At 45.0% G+C, this 26892-nt stretch overlaps 1 protein-coding gene across 1 annotated transcript; it reads left to right on the top strand.

Moving 5' to 3' along the window:
* Window positions 1–1077: 1077 nt before the first annotated feature.
* Window positions 1078–26892, top strand: LOC147092054 (putative G protein-coupled receptor 139). The gene is made up of 3 exons (XM_085976419.1): window positions 1078–1220; window positions 6183–6268; window positions 25970–26892. The coding sequence occupies exons 1-3, from the start codon at window positions 1078–1080 to the stop codon at window positions 26869–26871; spliced, it is 1131 nt and encodes a 376-aa protein (XP_085832545.1). The 3' UTR covers window positions 26872–26892.

Raw genomic sequence — 26892 nt, forward strand, 5'->3', positions numbered from 1 at the left:
ACGGGGGGATGGAGAGAGAGAGAGACGGCGGAGAGAGAGAGAGACGGCGGAGAGAGAGAGAGACGGGGAGAGAGAGAGAGAGAGAGAGAGAGAGAGACGGGGGGAGGGAGAGAGAGAGGGAGACCGGGGGGGAGGGAGAGAGAGAGAGAGACTGGGGGGGAGGGAGAGAGAGAGAGAGAGAGAGACCGGGGGGGGGAGAGAGAGAGACGGCGGGGAGAGAGAGAGACGGGGGAGGGAGAGAGAGAGAGAGAGAGACGGGGGGGATATGAATGTATGTATATTATATGAATGTATATTTATACACTCAGGGATATATCTGTTTATACACTGTATGGATAGATCTGTATTTTTGTGTACAACCATGAATGTTTTTCGATGCTTTGGCAACATAAGATGTACCTTGTCATGCCAATAAAGCGATTTGAATTTAATTGAATTGAGTGTTGTGGCCAGGAATCGAATGGCGAGCTCGGTGCCAGAGATCGGGAGGCGAGCTCACGGCCAGGAATTGTGAGTATAGCTCGGGTCCAGGAGTCACAAGGCGAGCTTGGGGCCAGGAACCGTGAGTGCCGCTCGGGGACAGGAACACTAATACAAATACAGGCACAAATACAAAAAACTGATGGGGCACCACTAACCTGCGCCCGGCTAACCTTTACCAGAATATCAGTGCTAATTTTATCTTGCGAGAGGCAAAATCATTCATGTCCGAGGCCGGGACCAAGGTGCCAGGACGAGCTCAGCAGCGAGGTCAAGGCCCAGGAGTTGCACAATGTGGACCAGCAGTAGTGCCATGGACTAGGGAAGGTGCGGCATGGTCCAACAGCGAGGTCGGGAGTGCCACAATGCATGCTACTAAACCCAGGCAGAGAGGACATGTGTCAAGGAGGGAGGAGGAGAGTAGGAATAAGTTTGTGTGCGTGCGCTTGGCCGATATAGCAGAGCCTTGTCTCCAGTCATCTTGGATCCCCTTGCCATTGGACCAAGACATTGCTCTCTCAAGCCCATATGGTAGCTGGTGTCCAACGTCCACCTCACATTAAAGCATTCATGCACAGGCATCTTCCACCATTTAAAATGAAGTTCCGGACCTGGAACTTCAGGACCATCATGGACAACCCCAACAGTGATAATCTGGAACACCGTACTGCTATCATTCCCTGGGAGCTCAGGCGTTTCGACATTGACATCGCCGCCCTAAGTGAGACTTTGCAGAAAGGGTAAGGCCAGCAAAAGAACCAAGGCGGTGGCTACACCTTCTTCTGGGAAGGCAAACCTGAAGAAGAATGCATCCTCCATGGGGTAGTCTTCGTGATATAAAATTAACTAGTTGGGCATCTCATTGACTCCCATTGCGGTATAAATGATCGCATCATCTTTCTTCGGCTCACCCTAGCCTGGAAGCACTGCGCTACGGTCATCAGTGCATACGTCACAACACTGGAAGCCACAGACGAGAACAAAGAGGAATTCTACTCCAGCCTGGAAGTATCCCTGTCCCGGAGTTCAAACAGGCGACAAGCCGACCCTTCTTGGCGTCTTTAACACCAGAGTTTGAAAGGACGCAGACCTCTGGGGTGGTGTGATCGGCAGAGGGGGGGTAGGGAAAGCCAACTCCAACGGTACCCTCTTCCTGACAAAATGCTTAGAACATGGCCTTGTCATAACCACACCTTGTTCCCTCAGAGAGAGAAGTGCAAGGCTTCATGGCAGCACCCTCGCTCCAAGCACTGGCATCTGCTGGACTACGTCATTGCCTGAGCAAGAGACTGCAAGGACATCCGCATCAACCGCACCATGACAGGAGCTGATGATTGCTGGACAGACCACCGCCTAATCTGCTCTGTCATCTCCATCAATGTAGCCACAAAACAGTGGCAGCAACAGAAACAATGCCACAGGAAAATTAACGCTTGAGAACTCAAAGACTCCGCTAAGAAAGCACTACTCAGCCTGCGCCTCACAACCAACCTGACGACTCCCAGTGATTCAGAGATCAGAGTGTCCACAGCGTCTGGTCTGCACTCACGGCCTCCATAATCAGCACCTGTGAAGAGACACTCGATCACTGGTCCAGGAAACATCAAGAGTCGTTCGACGAGAAGGACCAGGTGATCCAAGAGCTAATAAGTCACAAGTAAAAGGCATTCCTGAACTGAAAACTGCAACACAACTCAAGAGCAAGAAAGCAGCTATACTGACGCTGGAAGGCAGAGGTCCAACAAAAAACTCGCGACCTTAAGAACAGATGGTGGGTGGAGAAAATGCAGGAGATCCAGCAGCTAGCCGACAACCACGATGTGAGTGGATTCTTTAGCGCAGTCAAGATCACCTACAACCCAAGCACCGAAGGTCCTACCCCACTGCGGGCCAAGAACGGAGAGGTACTCATCAAGGACAGAGAGGCAGTCAATGCTCGCTGGAAAGAGCATTCCCGTCCTCAACTCCATCCCGCAGCATGCTACCTGCCACCAACTCTGCACAACTCCAGCCTGGCAAGAAGTTTAAAAGGCCATCTGACATCTGGAGAACAACAAGGCCTCAGGAGCAGATGGAATCCCTGCCAAGGCACTAAAACATGGTTGAGAAGCACTACTGGTGCAAATTTATGAACTCATTTTTCTTATCTGGAATGAGGAGAGCTTGCCAGGGGATCACAGAGACTCCGTAATTGTGACCATTTTTAAGAAAGATGACAAGTCCGATTGCGGTAATCACACAGGATTTTCCCCGCTGTCTGCCACAGGGAAAGTCATTGAAAGAATCCTCCTCAATTGCCTTCTCCCAGTGGCTGAAGAGCTCCTCCTAGATTCGCACTGTGGATTCCACCCACTAAGTGGCACAATGCACAAGGCCTTCACCACACATCAATTGCAAGAGAAATGCAGCGAACAGCACCAACCATTGTACAAGGCCTTCTTTGACCTCACAAAGGGTATTGATTTTGTCAAACCTTAGGGATTATGGAGTGTCCTTTTCAAATTCTGCTGCCCTCAATAGTTTGCCACCATGTTCAGCTTGCATCATGACGACATGTAAGCCGTGATCCTGACCAATGGTTCCACCACAGACCCAATTCATATACGGACCAGGGTCAAGCAAGGCTGTGTCATCGCAGCAATGCTCTTCTCAAACTTTCTTGCTGCAATTCTCCATCTCACCCTCAGGAAGCTCCCCGCTGGAGTGGAGCTAATTTACAGAACGCAGTGGTAACTTTTCAACCTCCGTCATTTCCAATCCAGTTCAAAGGTCATCCCATCCTGTCGTCAAATTACAGTATGCAGACAAAGCTTGCTTCTGTGCACACTCGGAGGTCGAACTCCAAACCAGCGTAAACACCTTCACCGAAGCATACGAGAGCAAGGGCTTTACACTAAACATCCGTAAGACAAAGGTCCTCTACCAACCTGCCCCCGCCATGCAGTAAAGCTACCCGATTATCAAACTCCACAACAAGGGCTTGGACAACGTGAACGAATTTCCATTTCTCGGGAGCCTACTGTCAACAAGGGCAGAATTCGATGACGAAGTCCAACACCGCCTTCAGTATGCTACTGCAGCCTTCAGTCGTCTGAGAAAGAGCGTTGGAAGACCAGGACTTCAAACCCAGCACTAAGCTCATGGTCTACAGAGCAGCAGTGATACCCGCCCTGCTGTATGCTTCAGAGACATGGACCATGTACAGCAGGCACCTCAAAGCATTGGAGAGGTACCACCAACACTGCCTCCGCAAGATCCTGCAAATCCATTGGCAGCATAAGCACACCAACGTCAGTGTTCTTGCTCAGGACATCATCCCCAGCATCGAAGCTTTGAAAACGCTCGATCAGCTCCGATGGATGGGTCACATCGTCTGCATGCCCGATACGAGACTCCAAAAACAAGGGCTCTACTCGGAGCTCCTGCACGGCAAGAGAGCCCCAGGTGGACAGAGGAAATGCTTCAGGGAAACCCTCAAAGGCTCCTTGAAAAAGTGTAACATCCCCACCGACACCAGGGAATCCCTGGCCCAAGACGGCACGAAGTGGAGGAGAAGCATCCGGGAAGGCACCGAACACCTTGAGTCTCTTCGCCAGGAGCAAGTGGAAGCAAAGTGTAGGCAGCGCAAGGAGCGCACGTCAACCCAAGCACCCCACCCACCCGCCCCTTCAAACACCATCTGCCCCAACTGTGACAGAGACTGTAGATCCCGTATTGGACTCATCAGTCATCTGAGAACTCATTTTTAATGTGGAAGCAAGTCATCCTCGGTTCCGAGGGACTGCCTAAGAAGAAGCAGAGTGGGGTGAATCCGAGTCATACACTGTTGGGTGTGTAGTGCATCTGAGTGTTGCAGTGAGTGTTGTGGGATATATTACAGTGCTTCGGGGGTGTAGCATGTATCAGAGTGTTACAGTGAGTGGTGTGGGCTACATCATAGTTTTGCAATGACGGGTGAGGGGTAAAGCAGAGTGTTACAGGGAGAACATAAGAACCTAAGAAATAGGAGCAGGATTAGGCCAAATTCGTATCCACGTTTATAAAGTTTAATAGACTGATACCTGAAAAGGGCGGGTTTTATTATGAGGAAAGGTTGGACAGGCTAGGCTTTTATCCGCTGGAATTTAGAAGATTAAGAGGTGACTTGATTGAAACATATAGTATCCTGAGGGGTCTGGACAGGTTAGATGTGGGGAGGATGTTTCCTCTTGTGGGAGAATCTAGAACTAGGGGTCACTGTTTAAAAATAAGGGGTCGCCCTTTTAAGACAGAGATGAGGAGAATTTTTATTTCACAGAGGGTCGTGAGACTTTGGAACTCTCTTCCTCAGAGAGCCGTGGAAGCAGAGTCTTTGAATATCTTTAAAGTAGATTTAGATAGATTATTGATAAGTAAGTGGTAGAAAGGTTGTTGGGGTAGGCTGGAATTTGGAGTAATCAGATCAGCCATGATCTTATTGAATGGCGGAGCAGGCTCGAAGTGTTGAGTTGCCTACTCCTGCTCCTAATGCATATGATCGTGCTCCCACTGTGCTGTTACAAAGGGAGTTGCAGGATTTTGACCCAGTGACGATGAAGGAATGGCAATATACTTCCAGGAATGTGTGTGACTTCGAAGGGAGCTTAGAGGTGGTGATGTTTCCGTGGGCTTGCTACTCTTTTCTAGGTAGTAGAGTTCGTGGGTTTCGGAGATGCTGTCGAAGAAGCCTTGCTGAGTTGCTGCTGTGCATGTTGTAGATGGTACACACTGCGGACATGGTGCACCGGCGATGGAGGGATTGAATGTTTAAGGTGCTGCATGGGATACCAATCAAGCGGGTTGCTTTGTCCTGGATGATGTCGAGCTTCTTGAGTGTTGTTGGGGCTGCACTATTTAGCCAGGTGGAGAGTATTAGAAACACTCCTGACTTGTGCCTTGTAGACGGTGGAAAGGCTTTGTGGAGTCAGGAGGTGAGACACTCGCAGCAGAAAACCGAGCGTCTGACCCGCTCTTGTAGCCACAGTTTTTATGTGGCTGGTCCAGTTAAGTTTCTGTTGAATGGTGACCACCAGGATATTGATGGTGGGGGATTAGCCGAAGGTAATGCCATTGCATTTCAAGGGGAGATGGCTCTTGTTGGAGATCGTCATTGCAGGACACTTGTGTGGTACGAGTGCAGCCCTCATGTATCCCATTCAGACTGCGGAAATATTCTACTTTACTGTGGTGCAAAACTTGCTGGATTGAAAGGAGTTAACTGAAGCTGTTTGTTCAGTGACTGTAATTAATGTCAGTCTCCATGGGTTAACTGAAGCTGTTTGTTCAGTGACTGTAATTAATGTCAGTCTCCATGGGTTAACTGAAGCTGTTTGTTCAGTGACTGTAATTAATGTCAGTCTCCATGGGTTAACTGAAGCTGTTTGTTCAGTGACTGTAATTAATGTCAGTCTCCATGGACCCTAATTGAATCAGTGCAGGGTTTCCCTCTTCTATTAATAAGGGATTCCTTTCAAAGTGTTATCGCAGAGTGACAGTGAAAGCATCACCTCCAGCATTAACAGGGATCAGCGTGCTGCTCGACAGGGAGGGAGTCGGAATCTGAGAAAAGTTGATTGAAATTTTACAGCAATGAATCAGAATCTGAGAACAATAGATTGGAATGTCACAATCATGGCAAAGAGTTTCATCTGGGAGATTGACCACCTTTCTGCATATTATTGCAGAATATCATTAGAAATGTTGATCTATTTTGCACTTAAGGTTATTGAACACTTCTACTATCCACTCATTGCTGCAGTTGGTGTTCCTGGTAAGTCCATCTATCCAGCTATTCTATTAACCATGTTTAACTGCATTACTGTTCTTGTAATTTACTCTCCCCTCCTTGTTGCTGTTGCTGCTCCCGGTAAGCCTCTGTAACCAATTATTAACTCTGCAAAGCTTTGCTAACTGCATTACTGTTCTTTTAATTTACTCTCTCATCTTTTCCCTGTTAAATCTCTATATCCAGCAATTAGATCGGTAATCCTCTGAAGCACCAGCTCCACAATATCCCCCGTCTCTGCCCCGTCTCAGACATTCCGCTGCATTAACGCCATTTGTTAAATCCAGACTCGACTATTCCAATGCTCTCCTGGCCGGGCTCCCAGTTACAAGCCTCCATAAAGTAGAGCTCATCCAAAACTCTGCTGTCCAAATCCTAGCACACATCATGATCCGTTCAAACATTACCCATGTGTTCGCTGACCTACATTTGCACCCGATCCGGCAACACCTCGAGATTAATATTCTCCTCCTTGTGTTCCAATCCCACCATGCCCTCACCCCTCCAATTAGCCCCATCCCCCTGCTCTTTTCCCATCGTCCTGCAAATTATTCCCTTCAAGTATTTATACTATTCCCCTTTTAAAGGTAATTTATTTTCCTCTGTACCTCTCCCAGTCTATCAGTTCCTATTTTTCTTCCTCTCTTTCTCTTTATCTCTCCCCCTTCTCTCTCTCTCTCTGTTTCCTGCTCATTGACTCATAGAATGGTACAGCACAGAAGGAGGCCATTCGGCCCATTGTGTCCATGCCGTCTCTTTGATATAACTATCTCATTAGTCCAAATCTTTAGCCAGGGCCCTGTAAAAAAATCTCATTCAAATAATGATCCAATTCCCTGTCGAGACTTACTTTTGAATTTGCTACCATCACGTTCACAGACAGTGCATTCCAGATCACAACAACTCACTGCAAAATGAAAATTCTCCTCATCTCTCCTCTGGTTCTTTTGTCAATTACCTTCAATCTGTGACCTCTGGTTACCCAGCATTCTGCCATTGGAAACTGTTTCGAATTATGTATTCTATTAAACCCATCATGAGTTTGACCATCATTATTCAATCTCCCTTTATGGAAAAGGACAAAGGTAGACCATATGTAAAAATTCTCATTTGCTGAAAGGCTATTTTTAATAAGCTGCGATGTGATTTTACAAAAGTGGACTGGATTCAGTAACTTCAAGGGAAATCAGTGCGAGCATTGTGAAGCATTAGAGGGGTAGATAATGATGTTTCGGAGCAAATATGGACCACAAAGAAATAGGATTTGTCCCCCAATTCTAGAGTCCCCTGGATGTCAAGAAACATATATGTTTGGATAAGGGAAAAAAGGGAAGCATTTGCCAGATAACGAGAGCTCAATACTCTAGAAAACTGAGAGGAGTGTAGAAAGTGCAGGGGTGAAATTAAAAGTAAAATTAGGAAGGTAAAGAATGGGAATGAAAAAATATTGCCAATAAAATCATGGAACGCAATGATGTTTTAAAATATATAAAGAGCAAGACCTTAACTCAGGAAAGAGTAGGGCCTATTAGAGAACAAAAGGTAACCTGTGTGTGGAGGCGGAAGACGTGGGTATGGTTCTTAATAAATACTTTGCGTTTATCTTCACAGCAGAGAGTGGCGCTGCTGACATTGTGGTTGATGAGGAGGAGTGTCAAATATTAGATGAGATAAACATAATGGGGCAGTAATTCGGGTCGGGGGCTTGCCGCGCATGCAAGCCCCCTATCTGCACTTACCCGACGCGCCTGCCGGACACCTCCAGGGACGCCTGGAATTCCATTTTGAAATTGAAGAATCCCGGGCAGCGTCTGACGTCACGCCGCCCAGGAGTGCCGCCAGCGCGAAGCCTGGAGCGCGCTGTGCAAGTGAGACACGCCCCTTGAGGTCTCAGTTTAAAAGGACACGCCCCCAATGCTTCTCACAAGCTGCAAAGCATTTTTACATGTAGGTTTTCTGTATTTTTAAGAAGCTTTTGGTAACTTTTATAAACTTTTAAAAACGTTTAAATTATTTTGAAGAATCTGAAGTAGTTTTAAACAGAATTAAAGCGATATCAGGACTTTTAAAAGCCCTGAAAGCATTTTTTTCATTCCATTTATTTAATTAGCAACGCCATCATCGTACGTGTCTTCACACTGTGGTGGAAGGATTTCTGGCCGTGATTAACGCTCCTTCTGTGACCGTAACCATCTTTGTACCAGCCATTAGGGTGGTTAGATCCTATGGCGGGAGGGTTTTACGAGCTCCCACAACCTATACGAGGAGGGGGTGCCACCCACAGCCATGGACGCAAATATCCCACTGGATGTCTACCCAGAATTTAGAGCCGGAGCTCCGACTCCACTTGCCGGGATCGTCTGGAGCGGGGTTTGAAAACCCTACGCCGTGTGGCCCAGTGGCGAGGATGCTACCGCTACGCCAAAGGCCCACTCAGATTAGCACCGTGAAATGGCTGGAATGAGCACAATTCACGGCATTAAATGAACTCACAATTGAACTGATGATGACCTCAGCAATCTCCTCAATGAAGTGGAGGTGCAGCGCCTGCTCATCATTGGCAATGAGAAGTTCAAGGCGCCGCAAAAAGGACAGATGATAGCTTGGTCTTTCAAGTGGCAGCATAGAGCTCCAGTCACGGGGAGGGAAAAGGTGCAGGAAACGTAAGGGTGTCATCTTTTGCGCGGAGTGGGCCTTTTGCGTAGCGGTAAGCATCCGCGCCGCTGGGCCAGAAGGAGTAGGGTTTCGAACCCCGCTCCAGCCAGTCCCGGCAAGTGTAGTCGGAGCTCCAACTATAAATTCTGGGTGGACATCCAGCGGGATACTTGCGTCCGCGGGTGTGGGTGGCACCCCCCCCCTCGGATGGGTTGTGGGAGCCCGTAAAACCCTCGCACCATAGGACTAACCACCCTAATGGCTGGTATGAAGATGGTTATGGTCACGGAAGGAGTGTTAACGTGGCCAGAAATCCTTCCACCACTTCATACAGTTCCCGAAAGGGAACAGTGTGAGGATACGTACGACGATGACCTCTTGCGCAATGCACCTCCTCGGACCCTCAGTCGCAGATGCGAGGGGGCAAATCGTGCAATTGTTAAATTTTTCATTTTATTGTCATATAAAATGTTGGCCCAGTAATTCCCTTCCAAATGCGCGAGTACGGTCGGGGTACTCACGTGTCTGGCCGGAGGAAATGCCGGTTTTCAGCATGCACAGCGCATGCGGGGAAAACTGGCATTTCCTGTCCTCTGAACGAAGGGGTTCAGAGGCAAAATGCGTGCGACTGTACAGGCAGCGCTGTGCGCAGTAAAATGCACCGGTTTCATTCATGCTTTCAGTGAGGTTAAGTCCTTACAACTTACACATGAAAAAAGCATTAGTACAGTTGCTCCAGAGGCTGCGGAGGAAGATATTTTTTATCGTGGAGCTTCTGAAAGGCAATAGTTTTGTTTGGGAAAGGGAGGAAAGTTATTTTAAGAAATGCTGAGGTAAGTTTTAAAGTTTATTTTTGTTTTATAAAACGGGTTTTCAGTACTGTAGGTAGAAGGATCAATTGTGGCTATGTCAATTGAATTTGCTGTGTTTATTAAATGTAAAAATGACTCCAACATTTTTAAGAAAGAAGCTTTTCATCAGTAATATATTCTTTTAAGTAATTATGTATGTATGTCTGTATATATTCCTTTGCGTGTATGTATATATTCCTTTACTTATGTGTATGAATATATGTATTTAATTATGACTTTCAGAGAAAGTAACTTATTGGCAAATCATAATTAAAAACATACATTCATACACATAAGTAAAGGAACATAAAACATACATACATATACGTAAAGGAATATATACGGACATACATACATAATTACTTATTACTGATGCAAAGTTTCTTTCTTAAAAGTGTTGGAAATGTTACATTACTCATTTTAGAACACTCATTTTCACATTCAATTCACATTCAATTTAAACCTGTTTAAAAAAAAAATTTTAACTTTAAAACTTACCTCAGCATTTCTTAAAATAACTTTCCTCCCTTTCCCAAACAAAAATAATGCCTTTCAGAAGCTCCACGATAAAATATATCTTCCTCCGCAGCCTCTGGAGCAACTTTACACATGCTTTTTTCAAGTGTAACTTGTAAGGACTTAACCTCACTGAATCCATGAATGAAATCGACGAAGTTCACTGCGCAAGCGCTGCCTGTGCAGTCGCACGCGCTGTGCCTCTGAACCCCTTCGTTCAGAGGACTGGAAATGCCGGTTTTCCCCGCATGCGCTGCGCATGCTGAAAACCGGCATTTCCTCCGGCCAGACGCGTGAGTACCCCACCGTACTCACGCGTTTGGAACGGAATTACTGGGCCAATGAGAGAGGAAATATTAAGAAGTTTAGCATCTTTCAATGTAGATAAACACGAGGCCTAGACGAAAAGATTCCCAGGCTGTTAAGAGTGTTAAGGGAGGCAATAGCAGAGGCTCAGACCATCATTTCCCGATCCTCGAAGGCTACTGGCTTGGTGCCAGATGACTGTTTAAAAAGAGAGAATGTGATTGGCCAATGACAGGTCAAACAGCCTAACCTCGGTGGTGGGAACAGAGGAGGCTGAGGGGAGATTTAATTAAGCTGTATATATTTATGAGGGGCCTCGATAGAGTGGATAGAAAGCATCTATTTCCCTTAGCAGAGAGGTGAATAACCAGCTGGCATAGAGTTAAAGTAATTGTTGGAAGTGTTAGTCGGAAGATGAGGAGATTTGTTTTCACACAGAGGGCGATGGTGATTTGGAACTCATTGCCTGAATAAGTCGTAGGACAGAAAACGTCATCACGTTAAAAAGTACTTGGATGTGCACTTGAAGTGTCACAACGTTCAATGCTACAGACCAAGAGCTGGAAAGTGGGATTAGGCTGGATGGCTCTTTGGCGACCGGTGCAAATGCGATGGGCTGAATGGCCTGCTATTGTGCTGGAAATTTCTATGATTCTATAATTCTATGTTTCTTAACCTTCGCTGCCCTAAAAAGAACAATCCCAGCTTCTCCAGTCTCTCAAAATAACTGAAGTCGCAGATCCGTGGCACAATTCTGGTAAAACTCCCACATCTTCTATAATCCTTGACATGTTTGCCAAAGTGTGGTGCCCAGAATTGGATACAACACTGCAGCTGGGGCCTAATCATTGATTTATAAAAGATTAGCATTACTTCCTGGATTTTGTTACTCTGTGTCTCTGTTTGTATATCCAAGGACTCAGTCTGTTTTATTAACAGCCGTCGCAACTTGTCCTTCCATCTTCACAGCTTTGTGTAAGTACAGGCCAGGTCTCTCTGATCGGACACCCGCTTTAAAAATGTACCATTTAGTTTATATTGCTTCTGCTCATACTTCTTTCTAAAATGTGTCACTTCACCCTTCTCTGTGGTAAATTGCATCTGCCATGTATCTGTCCATCTCACCAGTCTGTCTGTGTGCTCCTCAAGTCTGTTGCTACCCTTCTCACTGCTTATTAACATTTCCGACTTTCCTGACATCTACAAACTTTGAAATTATGCGCTGTATACCCAAGTCCATGGCATTGATGTACATGACAAAAGCAGTGGTCCCAGCACCGACACCTGGGGAGCACCACTGTATACTTCCCTCCAGTCTAAAAAACAACTCTGCATTCTGTCTCTTAGCCAATGTCTGAGCCATGTTGCCACTGCCACTTTAATCCCATTGACATCAATTTTGTTATTATGTGGTACTTCATCAAACGCCTTTTTAAAGGCAAGCGAAATTGGGAAAGTATGGGCAGTAGTAATCATATAATCATAGAATTGGTGAACCAACATTTGTTGATGCCCCGCTCTGATTGCAGGCCTCGCCTGGATTTAATCAATGAATTACAAAATCATTAATTGCATTCCCATTTTATTATTTATATATATTGGTTCTCAGGATATGGTGATGCTGAAAAGGCCGGTATTACTTTCCCATTCCTAGTTACCCATGAGAAAATGGTTGGCCTTCATCTTAAGCCGCTGCAGTTCGTGTGGTGAAGGTGCTCCCACAGCACTGTTACAGATGGAATTTCAGGCTATTGATCCAGTGATGATGAAGGAACGATGATTTGCTTGACGTGTACGGTAGCATAGTGGTTATGGTGCTGGACGAATAACCCTGATGCTTGAATTAATGATCCAGAGTACAAATCCCAGCAGCTGGGGAATTTAAATTCAATTAATTAAACAATTCTGTAAGGAAAAAACAAGTGTCAGTAATGGTGACAATAACACTATCAGAATGTCGTAAAACCCATCTGGTTCAGTAATGTCCTTTAGGGAAGAAAATCTGCCGTTCTTACCCATTCTGGACGAAATATGACTCCAGACCCAGAGAAAAGTGGTTGATTATTAACTGCCCCTCTGAAATAACCTAGCAAGCCTTTCATTTGTATAAGGCGTCTCACCACCACTTTCTCCAGGGCAATTGGGGATGGGCAATAAATGTTGGCCTTGCCAGCGACGCCCACATCCCTAGAATGATTTTTTTATAGTCTAAGTCTGGATGGTGTGTGATATAAAGGAGAAATTGGAGGTGGTGGTGTTCTGTGCTACAGTCCGAGCCGAATTCTACCCACTCCCCTTTACCTCGTCCCCCTGCTGCCAATTGTAGGAATCCAACTGGGGGTGAAAAGTACTTACGGTAAAATACTACACATAAACAAGCGAACGTTTGGCATTTTCGGGATGCAAATCCTTTACTGGACACTTGGCAATGATTTGGAGCTGAACAGGAGGATGAGAATTTTAAAATCGAAGCATTGCCAAACCGGGAGACAAAATAAGTCAGCGAGAACAAGGGTGATGGGTGAACGGGACTTGGTGAGAGTTAGGGCACGGGCAGCAGATTCTTGGATCAGAATAATAATAATAATCATCATCATCAACTTTATTGTCATTGTTAGTGCACAAGTGCAGTACAACGAAATGTAAGCTTGCGGCTCCTGAGAGTGTACATTTTGATTAAGACATTTAAAATACATTTGGCTTGTAACATAAACATAAACATAATAAAGTGCATTGACAGATGTGCAGGCTTCAGGGTTTATTAGCAGAGTTCAGTAGGATGACAGCCCTGGGAAAGAAGCTGTTCCTAAATCTGGTCGTGCGGGTGTGAATGCATCTGTAGCATTTCCCAGATGGCATGGGGGTGAACAATCTGTGGCTGGGGTGGGGAGGGTCTTTGATGATGGTCAATGACCTCCTTAGACAGCGTTTCTGGTAAATGTTCTCAATGGTCGGTGGCCGGGTGCCGGTAATTTTAGACATAATTCTTAAATCTCCACACCCCTGGAGCATTCTGACATGGAAGATAACAAATGACTCTGAATGGGTTCAAGCCTTCCCTTTGAGAGGCAACGTCTTCGCCCAATTCGTCAGTTATCCACTTTAGTGTCAAAAACAGGAAAGCTGATTATTATCTGAATAGTAATTGATTGGGAAAAGGGGAAATGCAACGACACTTGGGTGTCCTTGTGCACCAGTCGCTGAAGGTAAGCATGCAGGTGCAGCAGGCGGTTAAGAAGGCAAATGGTATGTCGGCCTTCGTAGCGAGAGGATTCGAGTACAGGAACAAGGATGTCTTGCTGCAGTTGTACGGGGCCTTGTTGGGAATACACACTGAGTATTGTGTGCAGTTTTGGTCGCCTTATCTGAGGAATGATGTTCTTGCCATGGAGGGAGTGCAGTGAAGATTCACCAGACTGATACCTGGGATGGCAGGAATGATGTATGAGGAGAGATTGGGTCGATTGGGCTTTTTCTCGCTGGAGTTTAGAAGAATGAGAGGGGATCTCATTGAAACTTATAAAATTCTAACAGGACCAGACAGACTAGATGCAGGAAGGATGTTCCCGATTGTGGGGGAGTCCAGAACCAGGGGCCACCTCTCTGGATAATGGGTGAGCAATTTAGGTCTGAGATGAGGAGGAATTTCTTCACCCAGAGAGTGGTGAACCTGTGGAATTCTCTATCACAGAAGGCAGTTGAGGCCAATTCATTGAATATATTCAAGAAGGAGTTAGATATATTTCTTAAAGCTAAAGGGATCAAGGGATATGAGGAGAAGGCAGGGACAAGGTGCTGAATTTGGATGATCAGCCATGATCACGTTGAATGGCGGAGCAGGCTCGAGGGGCCGAATGGCCTACTCCTGCTCCTATCTTCTATGTTTCTATGTCTCCACGCTGTGACATTTAATATGAGCCGATGTCGGCAGGCCATGGCCGAGAAATTCATCTCAGTCGGTGGCGCTAAATATGCAGTGGCGCTAAGCGGGTGGTATCGGATCATAACAACATAAGACATAGGAGCAGCAGTAGACCATTTGACCTTCGAGCCTGTTCCGTCATTCAGGAAGATCATGGCTGACGTTATAACTCATCTCCACTGTCCTGCACTCTCCCCAAATCCCTTGATTCCGTTAGTATTCAAAAATCTATCGATGTCTGTCTTGCATATACTCAACGACTGAGCCTCCACAACCCTCTGGGTAGAGAATTCCAAAGATTCATTACCCTCTCAGTGAATAAATGTCTCTTCATCTCATTCATAATTGGTCCACCCCTTATTCTGAGACTGTGGCCCCTGGTTCTAGGCTCCCATGCCAGGATAAACATCCTCCCTTCATCTACCCTGTCAAGCCCCTGTAAGAATTTTGATTGTTTCAATGAGATTATATCTCATTCTTCTAAACTCGAGAGAATATAGGCCTAGTCTGCTTAATTGCTCCGCATAAGTCAATCCCCCCATCCCAGCAACCAGTTTGGTGAACCTTCGGTGAACTCCATCGATGGCAAGTATATCCTTCCTTAGGTAAGGAGACCAAAACTGTACACAACATTCCAGGTGTGGTCTCACCAGGGCTCTCTATAATTGCAGTAAGACGTTTTTACTTTTATACTCGAATCCTCTAGTCATAAAGGCCAAAATACCATTTGCTTTCCTAATTGCTTACTGTACCTGCATGTTAAATTTCTGTGATTCGTGTACAAGAACACCCAGGTCACTCTGAACACCAACATTTCCCAATCTCTCACCATTTAAAAAATACACTGCTTTTCTATTTTTCCTACCAAAGTGGATAACATCACATTTCTCCACGTTATATTCCATTTGCCATGTTCTTTCCCACTGATTAGCCTGTCTAAATTACCTTGAAGCCTCCCTGTATCATCCTCACAACTTACATTCCCACACAGCTTTGAATCATCAGCAGCCTTGGATATATTACATTTGGTCCCCTCATCCAAATCATTGACGCAGATTGTGAATAGCTGAGGCCCAAGCACTAATTGTTGCGGTCCCCCACTACGTACAGCCTGCCAAACTGAAAATGGCCCGTTTATTCCTATTCTTTGTTTTCTGTCCGTTAACCAATCCTCAATCCATGCCAGTACATTATCCCCAATCCAATGAGTCCTAATTTTGTTTAATAACTTCTTGTGTACCAATATATCGAATGCCTTCTGAAAATCCAAATACAGCACATCCATGGTCTCCTTATCTATACTGCTAGTTGCAACCTCAAGATTTGTAAAACACATTTTCCCTTTATAAAATCCGTGTTGACGCTGCCCAATTCTATTATAATGCTCTAAGTGCCCTGTTATGAAGTCCTTAATAATAGATTCAAGCATTTCACTGCTACTGATGTCACGCTAACTGGTCAGTAGTTCCCTGTTTTCTCTCTCCCTCCTTTCTTAAATAGTGGGGTTACATTTGCTACCTGCACTACACGGAGCACCTGATATTCAGTTCCACCACAGTCAATGACGCATTTCTAGGCCTAGGTCTTCAATTCTTAACACTAATTTTCCAGCAAAGGTTTCTCCATATTTTCTGTGAAGCCACTTCTGTGTCAAAGAACTAGTCTCAGAAATCCTGCACCATCAACACCCCTGTGGCCCTTAAACGCATGGTTCCTTGTTTAAAAAAAACAAAATCCATTCCGGCTCTTCGTAACATTCAATGAAACATAGAAACAAAGAAGATAGGAGCAGGAGTAGGGCATCCGGCCACTCGAGCCTGCTCCGCAATTCAATGAGATGATGGCTGATCATCCAAATTCAGTACCCTGTCCCTGCCTTCTCCCCATACCCCTTACTTCAGGTCTCTGGATTACCAGTCCAGTAACATAACCACCATACTACTCTATTCGGTGTTTACACAGAGTAATCCATAACACTCTTATCTTCTAGGTGTTGGACATGCTTTCAGGAGTCAGGAGGTGAATTACTCACCGCAGAATAAAATCTCTGACCTGTAGTAGCCACGGCATTTATGCGGCTGGTCCAGTTGATGTTCTGATCAATGGTGACCCCTAGGGTTTTGATGGTGGAGGATTCGGTGATTGCAATGCCAATGACTGTCAAGGTTAGACTATCTTTTGTTGGAGGTGGTCATCTTCTGGCGCTTGTGTGGAGAGAATTTATCGTTAATGACACCAGGGATGAGGGATTTCAGTTATGTGGAGAGGCTGGAGAAGTTGGGATTGTTCTCCTTAGAGCAGAGAAGGTTTGGGAGATTGAGAACAAGTCCTCCAGTCATAGAATCATAGAATCATAGAAAGTTACAGCACGAAAGGAGGCCATTTTGGCCCATCCTGCCCACGCTGGCCAACAAAGAGCTATCCAGCCCAACCCCACCGCCCAAATCTTGATCCCTAGCCCTGCAGGTTAGAACATCCCAAGTGCACATCCAAGTACTTTTTAAATGTGGTTAGGGTTCCTGCCTCTACCACCCTTTCAGGCAGTGCATACCAGGCCCCACAACCCTCTGGGTAAAGATATTTCCCTTCAAATCTCCTCTAAACCTTCCAGCAATTAATTTAAATCTGCACCCCTAGTTTTTGACCCCGCTGCTGAGGGAAATATGTCCTTTCTATCCACTTTATCTATATCCCTCATAATTTTATACACCTCAATAAGGTCTCCCTTCAGCCTCCTCTGTTCAAAGGAAAACAGACCCAGCCTATCCAGTCTTTCCTCATAGCTAAGATTCTCTACTCCCAGCAACACCCTTGTAAATCTCCTCTGTACCCTCTCTAGTGCAATCAGAACTTTCCCGTGATGTGGTGACCAGAACTGCACGCAGTACTCTAGCTGAGGCCTAACTAGTGTTTTATACAGTTGAAGCATAACCCCCCTGCTCTTGTATTCTATGCCACGGCTAATAAAGGCAAGCATTCCTTATGCCTTCTTAACCACATTATCTAGTTGGCCTGCTACATTCAGGGATCTGTGGACATGCACTCCAAGGTCCCTTTGTTCCTCTACACTACTCAGTGTCCTACCATTTAATGTGTATTCCCCTTCCTTTGTAGTCCTGCCCAAATGCATTGCCCCACACATCTCCGGATTGAATTCCATTTGCCACTGTTCTGCCCACCGGACCAATTTATTGATATCTTCCTGCAACCTACAGCTTCCTTCTTCAGTATCATCCACACATCCGATTTTAGTATCATCTGCAAACCTCATAATCATACCCCCTATATTCAAGACAAGATCATTGATAATTACCACAAAAAGCAAGGGATCTAGTACCGAGCCCTGCGGAACCACACTGGAAACAGCCTTCCAGTCACAAAAACACCCATCAACCATTATCCTCTGCTTCCTGTCGCCGAGACAGATTTGAATCCAACATCAATTATGTGGAGAGACTGGAGAAGCAGGAATTCTTCGCCATAGAGCAGATAAGTCTTGGGGGATATTGAATAGAAGTGCTCAAAATGTTGAGGGTTTTGGTACAGTAAGTAAGGAGAAACTGTTTCCACTGGCTGACTTATCATTACCAAATGGACGAACATGGATCACGCAATGAGGTAACCTGGAATGAATTATCTGAAATGCGGGTGGAAGCAGATTCAATAGGTTCAGTTTGCAGCAAACTCGCCTCTAAATCATAAGGTTATGAGTTCAAATCCCATTCCAGCGACGTGAGTCCAAAACTGTAAGCTGAAACTCCAGTGCAGTACTTAGGAAGCATTGCACTGTCAGAGGGTCCGTACAAAGAGTGCGTTGAACTGTCGGAGAGTCAGTACAGAGGGAGCACTGCACTGTCAGAGGGTCAATACTGAGCGAGCACTGCACTGTCGGAGGGGCAGTACTGAGAGGGCGCTGTACTGATAGAGGATCAGTACTGAGGGAGCGCAGCACAGTCCGCGGGGCAGTAGGGAGGGAGCGCTGCACTGTTGAAGGGGCAGTGCTGAGGTAGCACTGAATTCTCGGAGTGACAGTACTGAGGGAGTGCTGCACTGACAGAGTGGCATTATTGAGGGAGCGCCCTACTGTTGAGGAGGCAGTACTGAGGGTGTGCTGCTTTGTTGGAGGGGTGGTGTTGAGGGAGCGCTGCACTATAGGAGATGCAGTACTGAGGGTGCGCTGCTTTGTTGGAGGGGCAGTTTTGAGGGAGCGCTGCACTGTAGGAGATGCAGTACTGAGGGCGTACTATCTTGTCAGATGGGCCGTCTTTCGGATGCGACTTTAAACCAAAGCCATGTCTGCTCTATCAGGTGAATGTATATGATCCCAGTGAACCATATGAAGAAGAGCAGCGGAGGTATACCCAGTGTTCTGGCCAATTTTTATCTCAATCAACATCACTAAACCAGATGACCTGTCGTTAATACAATGCTGTAGGTGGGAACTTGCTGTGCACAAACTGACTGCCGTGTTTCCTAAAATACAACACTGACATCACTTCAAAGTACTTCTTTGGCTGTGAAGTGCTTTGGGACATCCCAAGGCCGTGAAATGCGCTCTATAAATGCAAGTCTTTCTTTCTTAGTAGTAACTTTCAAAAGGTAATTCGATATATTCTTGTAAAGGAGAAATTTTCAGGACTATGTGGAAACTGCTTAATTGTTCACTGCCATTCACGAAATGATATGACTGTTTGAAATAATCTAATCGGTTGGATGAAGATGTACTGATTCATCAGCTGAATGAGGGTGGTAGGTGGTAATCAGCAAGAAGTTACATTGCTCATGTCTGGCTGGAAGACATGAGAAGTCATTGTGTCCTTAGGCAATGTTGAGGACTCGCAGGATCTCTCCCAGCCGAATCTATACCCCTGTTCCCCCGACTCTAGTGAGTCTGTCCTGCCGGTGGAACAGGATATACGCTGGGATGGTGATGGAGGAGTCTGGAATGTTGACTGCTAGGTATGGTTCTGTGACTATCATTGTGCGAGAATTCAATGTTTGCAGAGCACTTCATGGAGTATTAACACGGTTACAGGATATTTATCTCTTTGGTTAATTTTTTAAGCGTTTTCCTTTGTCGTCTTATTATATGAGGAATTTAAAGAAATTATTATTAGTAAAAAAACAGTTCTAGCAAAATTAATGGATGTAAAAGTCGATAAATCCCAAGGACCGGATGGCCTACATCCTACGGTTTTGACAGAGGTGGCCATTGGTATAGTGGACGCATTGGTTGTCATCTTCCAAAATTCTATAGATTCTGGAACGGTTGCTGCTGATTGGAGGATAGCAAATGTAATCCCGGTATTCAACGAAGGTGGAAGAGAGCAAACGGGGAACTACAGACCTGTTAACCTCACATCAGTAGTTGGGAAAATGGTGGAATCTATTCTAAAGGATGCAATAACTGAGCACTTAGAAACCAATAGAATGAATGGGCAGAGTCAACATGGATTTATGAAAGGGAAATTATGTTTGACCAACCTCCTGGAGTTTTTGAGGATGTAACGAGTGGAGTGGACAAAGGGGAACTGGTAGATGTGTTGTATCTGGATTTTCAGAAGGCCTTCTATAAGGTCCCACACAAGAGGTTGGTGAACAAAATTAGGGCACATGGAATGGTGTTAATATACTAGCATGGATTAAGAATTGTTTAACAGAGAGAAAACAAAGCATAGGAACAAACGGGTTTTTTCAGGATAGCAGGCTGTGCCAAGTGGGTTGCCACAATGACCGGTGCTTGGGCCCCAGCTATTCACAATCTATACCAATGATTTGGATGAGGGGACTAAAAGTAACCTTTCCAAATTTGCTGATGATACAAAGCTAGGTGGCTGTATCAGTTGTGAAGAGGATGTGAAGAGGCTTCACAGGGATCTCGACAGGCTCAGTGAGTGGGTGAGAAGATGATAGATGGAATATAACGTGGATAAATGTGAAGTTATCCACTTTGGTAGAAAAAACAGAAAGGTAAAGTATTTCCTAAATGGTGAAAGGTTGGGGAATGCACTTGCTCAAAGGGACATGGGTGTTCTTGTACATGAGTCACTGAAAGTGAATGTGCAGGTGCAGCAAGCCATTAGGAAGGTAAATGGTATGCTGGCCATCAATACAAGAGGATTTGAGTACAGGAGTGAAGAAGTTTACACCAATTATATAGGGCCTTGGTGAGACCACACCTGGAGTACTGTGCAGAATTAGCTCTGCTTACCTAAGGAAGGATATACTTGCCATCGAGGGAGTGCGACGAAGGTTCACGAGGTTGATTCCTGGGATGGCGGGACTGTCATATCAGAAGAGATTGCGTAAACTAGGACTGTATTCTCTTCAATTCAGAAGAATAAGAGGGGATCTCACTGAAGCACACAAAATTATTACACGGCTTGTTAGGGTTGATGCTGGGAGAATGCTTCCCTTGGCTGGGGAGTGTAGAACCAGGGGCCACAGCCTCAGGATAAAGGGTAGGACATTCAGGACTGAGATGAGAAGAAATTTCTTCACACAGAGGGTGATGAATCTTTGGAATTCTCTACCCCAGAGGGCTGTGGAGTCTCATTCATTAGTAATAATCAACACAGAATTCGATAGATTTCTGACTAGTAAAGGCATCAAGGGATATGGCGATAGGGACTGTGAAAGGAGTTGAGCCATGATCTCACTGAATGGCGGAGCAGGCTCGAAGGGCAGAATTGCCTACACCTGCTATTTCTTATGTTCTTAATTTCTTATTTTCTCCACCTCTGTAAAGCACCATTACACGATTGGCTGGTTGAGGTCAATCATTACACTCACCTTGTTGTTCTTGTTCTAGATTCAGGCAAATACAATGCCCTGGGAATCAACTTGCTGGAATAAGGCAGGAACATGTACACTTGGCAGTCCTGGGAATGCAATTCCAGTACTGAGGCAGGAGCAGCGTTATCTAGGCTGCCCAAGGAATTAAATTCCTGTCATGAGGCGGGAGCAGTGTAATCTATGTGGTAAATGGAAATAAATTACTGGATTGACAAGTGAACGGTGTTTACTTGATGGCCCTGAGAATTAAATTCCTGGACTGAGGTGGGAGCAGTGTGATCCAGGCGGAGCAATGAATTAAATTCCTGTTATGAGGTGGGTGCAGTGTAATCTTGCTGGCCGTGGGAATGCAATTCCAGGATTTAGGCTGGAGCAGTGTAATATAGGCGGCTCTGGGAATGAAATTCCTAGACTCAGGCAGGAACAGTTTAATCTAACCGGTGTTGGGAATGAAATTCCTGGGCTGAAGCAGGAACAGTTTCATCTAGGAGGCCCTTCGAAATAAATTCCTCGACTGAGGAAGGGTGAAATGTTGTGCATACGCTCACTTTTAATTTAAAGCTGTGTACAATAATGTGAGCTAGATTGTGTTGCAGTGAAGTGTTGTGGTGGCAATGGATCAATGAATCTGTTTGTTCAATGACTGTAATCAATGCCAGTTACAGTGAGGCCTAATGATGCCAATCTGCTCTAAATAAGGAGCTCCCTTCACTGTGTGACCTCACACAATCAGCGCATTGCCTCCAGCACAAAGACCACCAGCCTCTCACAGAAAGGATGTCGTGGGTTCGAGGGTCTCTGTGGAAATTATTCTTGAACAGTGGCAGTTAACAAGAGTACTTTGCAATAACATCAGAAAATGTAAAAAAAATATATATTCAGCATGTCAGGCAGCATCTGTGAAGAGAGAATCAGTACAGTATTACCGTTTCTGGACTGTGACACTTCGGCATGACTGGAAAAAATTAAGGATGTAACAGGTTGTAAACAGGTGCAGGGGCAGGGAAAGGGTGTAGTGGAGGAACGAAGGAAAGGGATCGTCTGTGATAGGGTGGAAGGCAGGAGTGGTTAATTGTTGCAAATGGGGATGGGAGAAAAATCAACAGCTGCCGCCTGAAAAAAATAGAGGCCTTGTTTATGGTCTGAAATGCAGAACCCAATGTTCAGTTCAGAAGTCTGCAAGTCCCTAATAGAAAAATAAAGTGCTGTTCCTCGAGCTTAAATTGAGCTTCATTGGAACACTGTAAGAAGCTGTGGACGGAGAGTTCAGAGGGGAGCAGACAATTAAAGTGACAGGCATGCAAAAGCTCCGGGTCACGGTTACATACTGAACAGAATTGTTCGGCAAACCGATCGCCCATTCTGCATTTGTTCTCCCCAATGTACAGAAGACTCCATCGTGAAAGGAACGAGAGTCTGTGGAACTCTGCCCCAGAGAGCTTTGGAGGCTGGGTCATTGAATATATTTAAGGTGGAGAAAGACTGATTTTTGAACAATAAGGGAGCGAAGGTTATGGGGAGCGGGCAGGGAAATAGAGTTGAGCCCAAGGTCAGATCAGCCATGATCTCATTAAATGGCAGAGCAGGCTCGAGGTGTCAAATGGCCGACTCCTGCTCCTAGTTCTTATGTTCTTATACTAATTTGCAAGAAGTACAAATAAATCGCTTTTTCACCTGAAGGATTGTTTGGGGCCCTGGACAGTGGGAACGGAGGAGGTAAAACGACAGCTGTTGCATCTCCTGCGCTTGCACAGGAAGGTACCGTGGGGAGGGGAGGGGCTGTTAGGGGTGATTGAGGACTGGACCAGCGTGTTGTGGAGGGAGTGGTTCCTTTGGAATGCTGAAAGGGGAGGGGAGGATATACAGAAGATTTACTATCCCCTTCTCGCTGCTGTTAGTGTTTCTAGGAAGTATCCATGTCCAGTTATTAATTCAATAAACCATAATTCAATAAACCACTGTAATATTATTCCTGCTATTTACAATGGCATACTCAGTTATTAATGGTATTCTGTGTTTTAAGTTGTTGCATGATTGTTGATGCAGTAGTTGTCCTTTAAAAAGACTGGCACATCCTCACTGCTGTTGGTGTTCCTGGTAAGTCTCTGTATCCAGCTATTAATTCTATAAATCATGTTTAACTGTATTCCTCTCCTTGTCATTCCCCATCCCATCCGCACTGCTGTCAGCTATTGATTCTGAAGGCGATACGGTGTTACCAAGATTCAATTATTCTGTATTCAACTCAAGAAAAGTTATTGGACGACACTCTTTGCTTAATGAATTTAGTTTTGCTACCTACAATGAACATTTGTAACTGATCAGAAGAAGGTTGTCTTGTTTGAGGAGAGTTTTCACCTAATGGCGAAAGATCATCGCCCTCTAACGTTAACTCTCTCTCTCTCCACAGACGCTGCCTGACCTGCTGAGTATTTAAAGCATTTTCAGTTCTTACTTCAGATTTCCAGAATCCGCAGTAATTTGCTTTTGTTTTCGCCGAATGCTCTGTATTGTAACTGACACAGAGTCACAGAAACAAATCCTGGCAGATCACAAACACATCTTTAAATGTCTGAAATATCCGCGAATAATTCAGTTCCAGTCAGTGTCTGCTTTGCCACCATATCCAGTTCTGCATTAGTGGCACTGCTTCTGATGGTTAGATAAGGATTACAAGGATAATTTACATTCTCAAAAACTTTCAGTCAGCCATATTTCAATGCGTTTATTTCCAATCTTTGTTTTGAATTTACAATTGGAGGCCATGCCCGCCTGTCACAGTTCAGTGGATCTCTCAGTGAGACCCAGAGTGATTCTCTATTGCCTCCTGCTGTACTGCAGGATAAACAATCCCAGCTGATTGTAACTGAAGTACTGAGGATAAGAAAATCCTTTCATATTTTCTCGACTAAGAATCTCTTCCATTTGTGTTCAGATACTTTACAAAAGCGTTCGCCGACTCGTTGTCTGTGGGATAAGTCACGTGATTATAAACCTAAAAAGTGTAATTAGTTGAAGATTACCTGGTCAATGATAACTATTTATTTTAATTCAGAATCCACTCTTTGCAATGTTACATGGGAAATCTTCCATTAAATGAGCTACAATTTGATGATTTCTGCAAAACTGTAGAAAGCACAATCTACAAAACACTTCTTACAACCCAGTTATCTTTATAACTGCAGTGCACTTCTATTTATTATCTTATATTTGTATAATACAGCCGTACATTTGAAATACAATTGCCAGTAATTATTGCACACTGTTTGGAGTTTCTGTATTTTGCCGTTGCATGCAGTTTCAGTTCTATCTATAATGGATATTCTAACCAGGACCAGGAATCTAAGCGGGATTTGCCCCTCCCTAACACAGAGGCACAGAAGCATATTGCACCGCTCCAAATGCTGACTGATTCCGGGACACGAAGGCTTCCTGAGAGGTGCTGGTCCTTTGTGTCCCTGGTACCTCCGGCGGTGCTTTTGTCTGCTGGGCTAAAGGTAGATCTATCATTTAATCTCTCATTGGTCAAACATCTGTAACTTTCATGTTGTTTTTATCCCCATTTCATTTCTTATTTCCACAATGTATTCCCGATTACTCTTACAATAAACACGGTATTCAGCGCCACGGGCAATAGAATTAGATTATATAATAGAATGTCGCTAATGAGTTGCAGATTTCTCCTTAATTCTATCAAAATGCTACTCTTGATATATATAGCCTGATGTATAATGTCCCTGTTTATTTCCCTTCCCAGCCTGATGTATAATTTCCCTGTTTATTTCCCCTCCCAGCCTGATGTATAATGTCCCTGTTTATTTCCCCTCCCAGCCTGATGTATAATTTCCCTGTTTATTTCCCCTCCCAGCCTGATGTATAATGTCCCTGTTTATTTCCCTTCCCAGCCTGATGTATAATTTCCCTGTTTATTTCCCCTCCCAGCCTGATGTATAATGTCCCTGTTTATTTCCCTCCCAGCCTGATGTATAATTTCCCTGTTTATTTCCCTCCCAGCCTGATGTATAATTTCCCTGTTTATTTCCCTCCCAGCCTGATGTATAATTTCCCTGTTTATTTCCCTTCCCAGCCTGATGTATAATTTCCCTGTTTATTTCCCCTCCCAGCCTGATGTATAATGTCCCTGTTTATTTCCCCTCCCAGCCTGATGTATAATTTCCCTGTTTATTTCCCTCCCAGCCTGATGTATAATGTCCCTGTTTATTTCCCCTCCCAGCCTGATGTATAATTTCCCTGTTTATTTCCCCTCCCAGCCTGATGTATAATGTCCCTGTTTATTTCCCCTCCCAGCCTGATGTATAATTTCCCTGTTTATTTCCCTCCCAGCCTGATGTATAATTTCCCTGTTTATTTCCCTTCCCAGCCTGATGTATAATTTCCCTGTTTATTTCCCCTCCCAGCCTGATGTATAATTTCCCTGTTTATTTCCCCTCCCAGCCTGATGTATAATTTCCCTGTTTATTTCCCTCCCAGCCTGATGTATAATTTCTCTGTTTATTTCCCTCCCAGCCTGATGTATAATTTCCCTGTTTATTTCCCCTCCCAGCCTGATGTATAATTTCCCTGTTTATTTCCCCTCCCAGCCTGATGTATAATTTCCCTGTTTATTTCCCTTGCTCACAGTGAATTTAATGACGATTGTGATCCTGTCTCGGGGAAAGTGTGGTCTCTCCACATGTGTCACTCGCTACCTGCTGGTAATGGCAGCGGCGGATCTACTGGTCGTTATCCTCGACGTGATACTGAGGCAAATTCCGATTGTTTATATGGAACAGTTTATTTTCCTGCTGTCACTCCCAGTGTGTAATATACATGCCGTCTTGCTTTATGCAGCCACAGACTGTTCTGTCTGGTTCACCGTCACTTTCACCTTTGATCGATTTGTGGCCATTTGTCGCCAGAAGCTGAAAACTAAATATTGCACCGAGAAAACAGCAGCTGTAGTTCTGGGAACAGTGACTGTGCTGAGCGGCTCAAAGAACATTTTCTGGTATTTTGTTTTCACAGATCGATATATGCTTATGAACCTCCCCTGGTTTTGTGATGTAACAATCGATTTTTGGAAGTCAAGGGTGTGGGGAGCAATGGAGTTCCTTCATTATATTCTCACCCCTTTTCTCCCATTCGTTCTGATTCTGCTGCTCAATGCTCTCACCGTCAGACACATTTTAGTGTCCAGCAGAGCCCGCAGGAGACTCCGGGGTCCCAGCAGTGGGAAGAGTCCTAGAGATCCAGAGATGGACAGCCGCAGGAAATCCATCATTTTACTGTTTTTTATCTCGGGCAACTTCATCCTGTTATGGGCAGCATTTATGGTGTCTGCTATATGGAACCGGATGTGGTATGTGGAGATTCGGTCTGTAAATCCCCCTCTTTACTTGCAGGAATTGGGATTGATGCTGCAGCTGCTGAGTTGCTGCACAAACACTGGGATTTATGCCTTGACCCAGACGAAGTTCAGAGAGCAGTTGAAGAATGTGGCGAAATATCCCTTTACTCTGATTGTAAAATTCATTAAAGGATGATAAGAAGCGGAGACATTGCAG

Source organism: Somniosus microcephalus, unplaced genomic scaffold, assembly GCF_052327205.1.
Source record: "Somniosus microcephalus isolate GS21.2 unplaced genomic scaffold, FLI_Smic_1.0 unresolved_chr2, whole genome shotgun sequence".
In the NCBI taxonomy this organism is placed as follows: domain Eukaryota; kingdom Metazoa; phylum Chordata; class Chondrichthyes; order Squaliformes; family Somniosidae; genus Somniosus; species Somniosus microcephalus.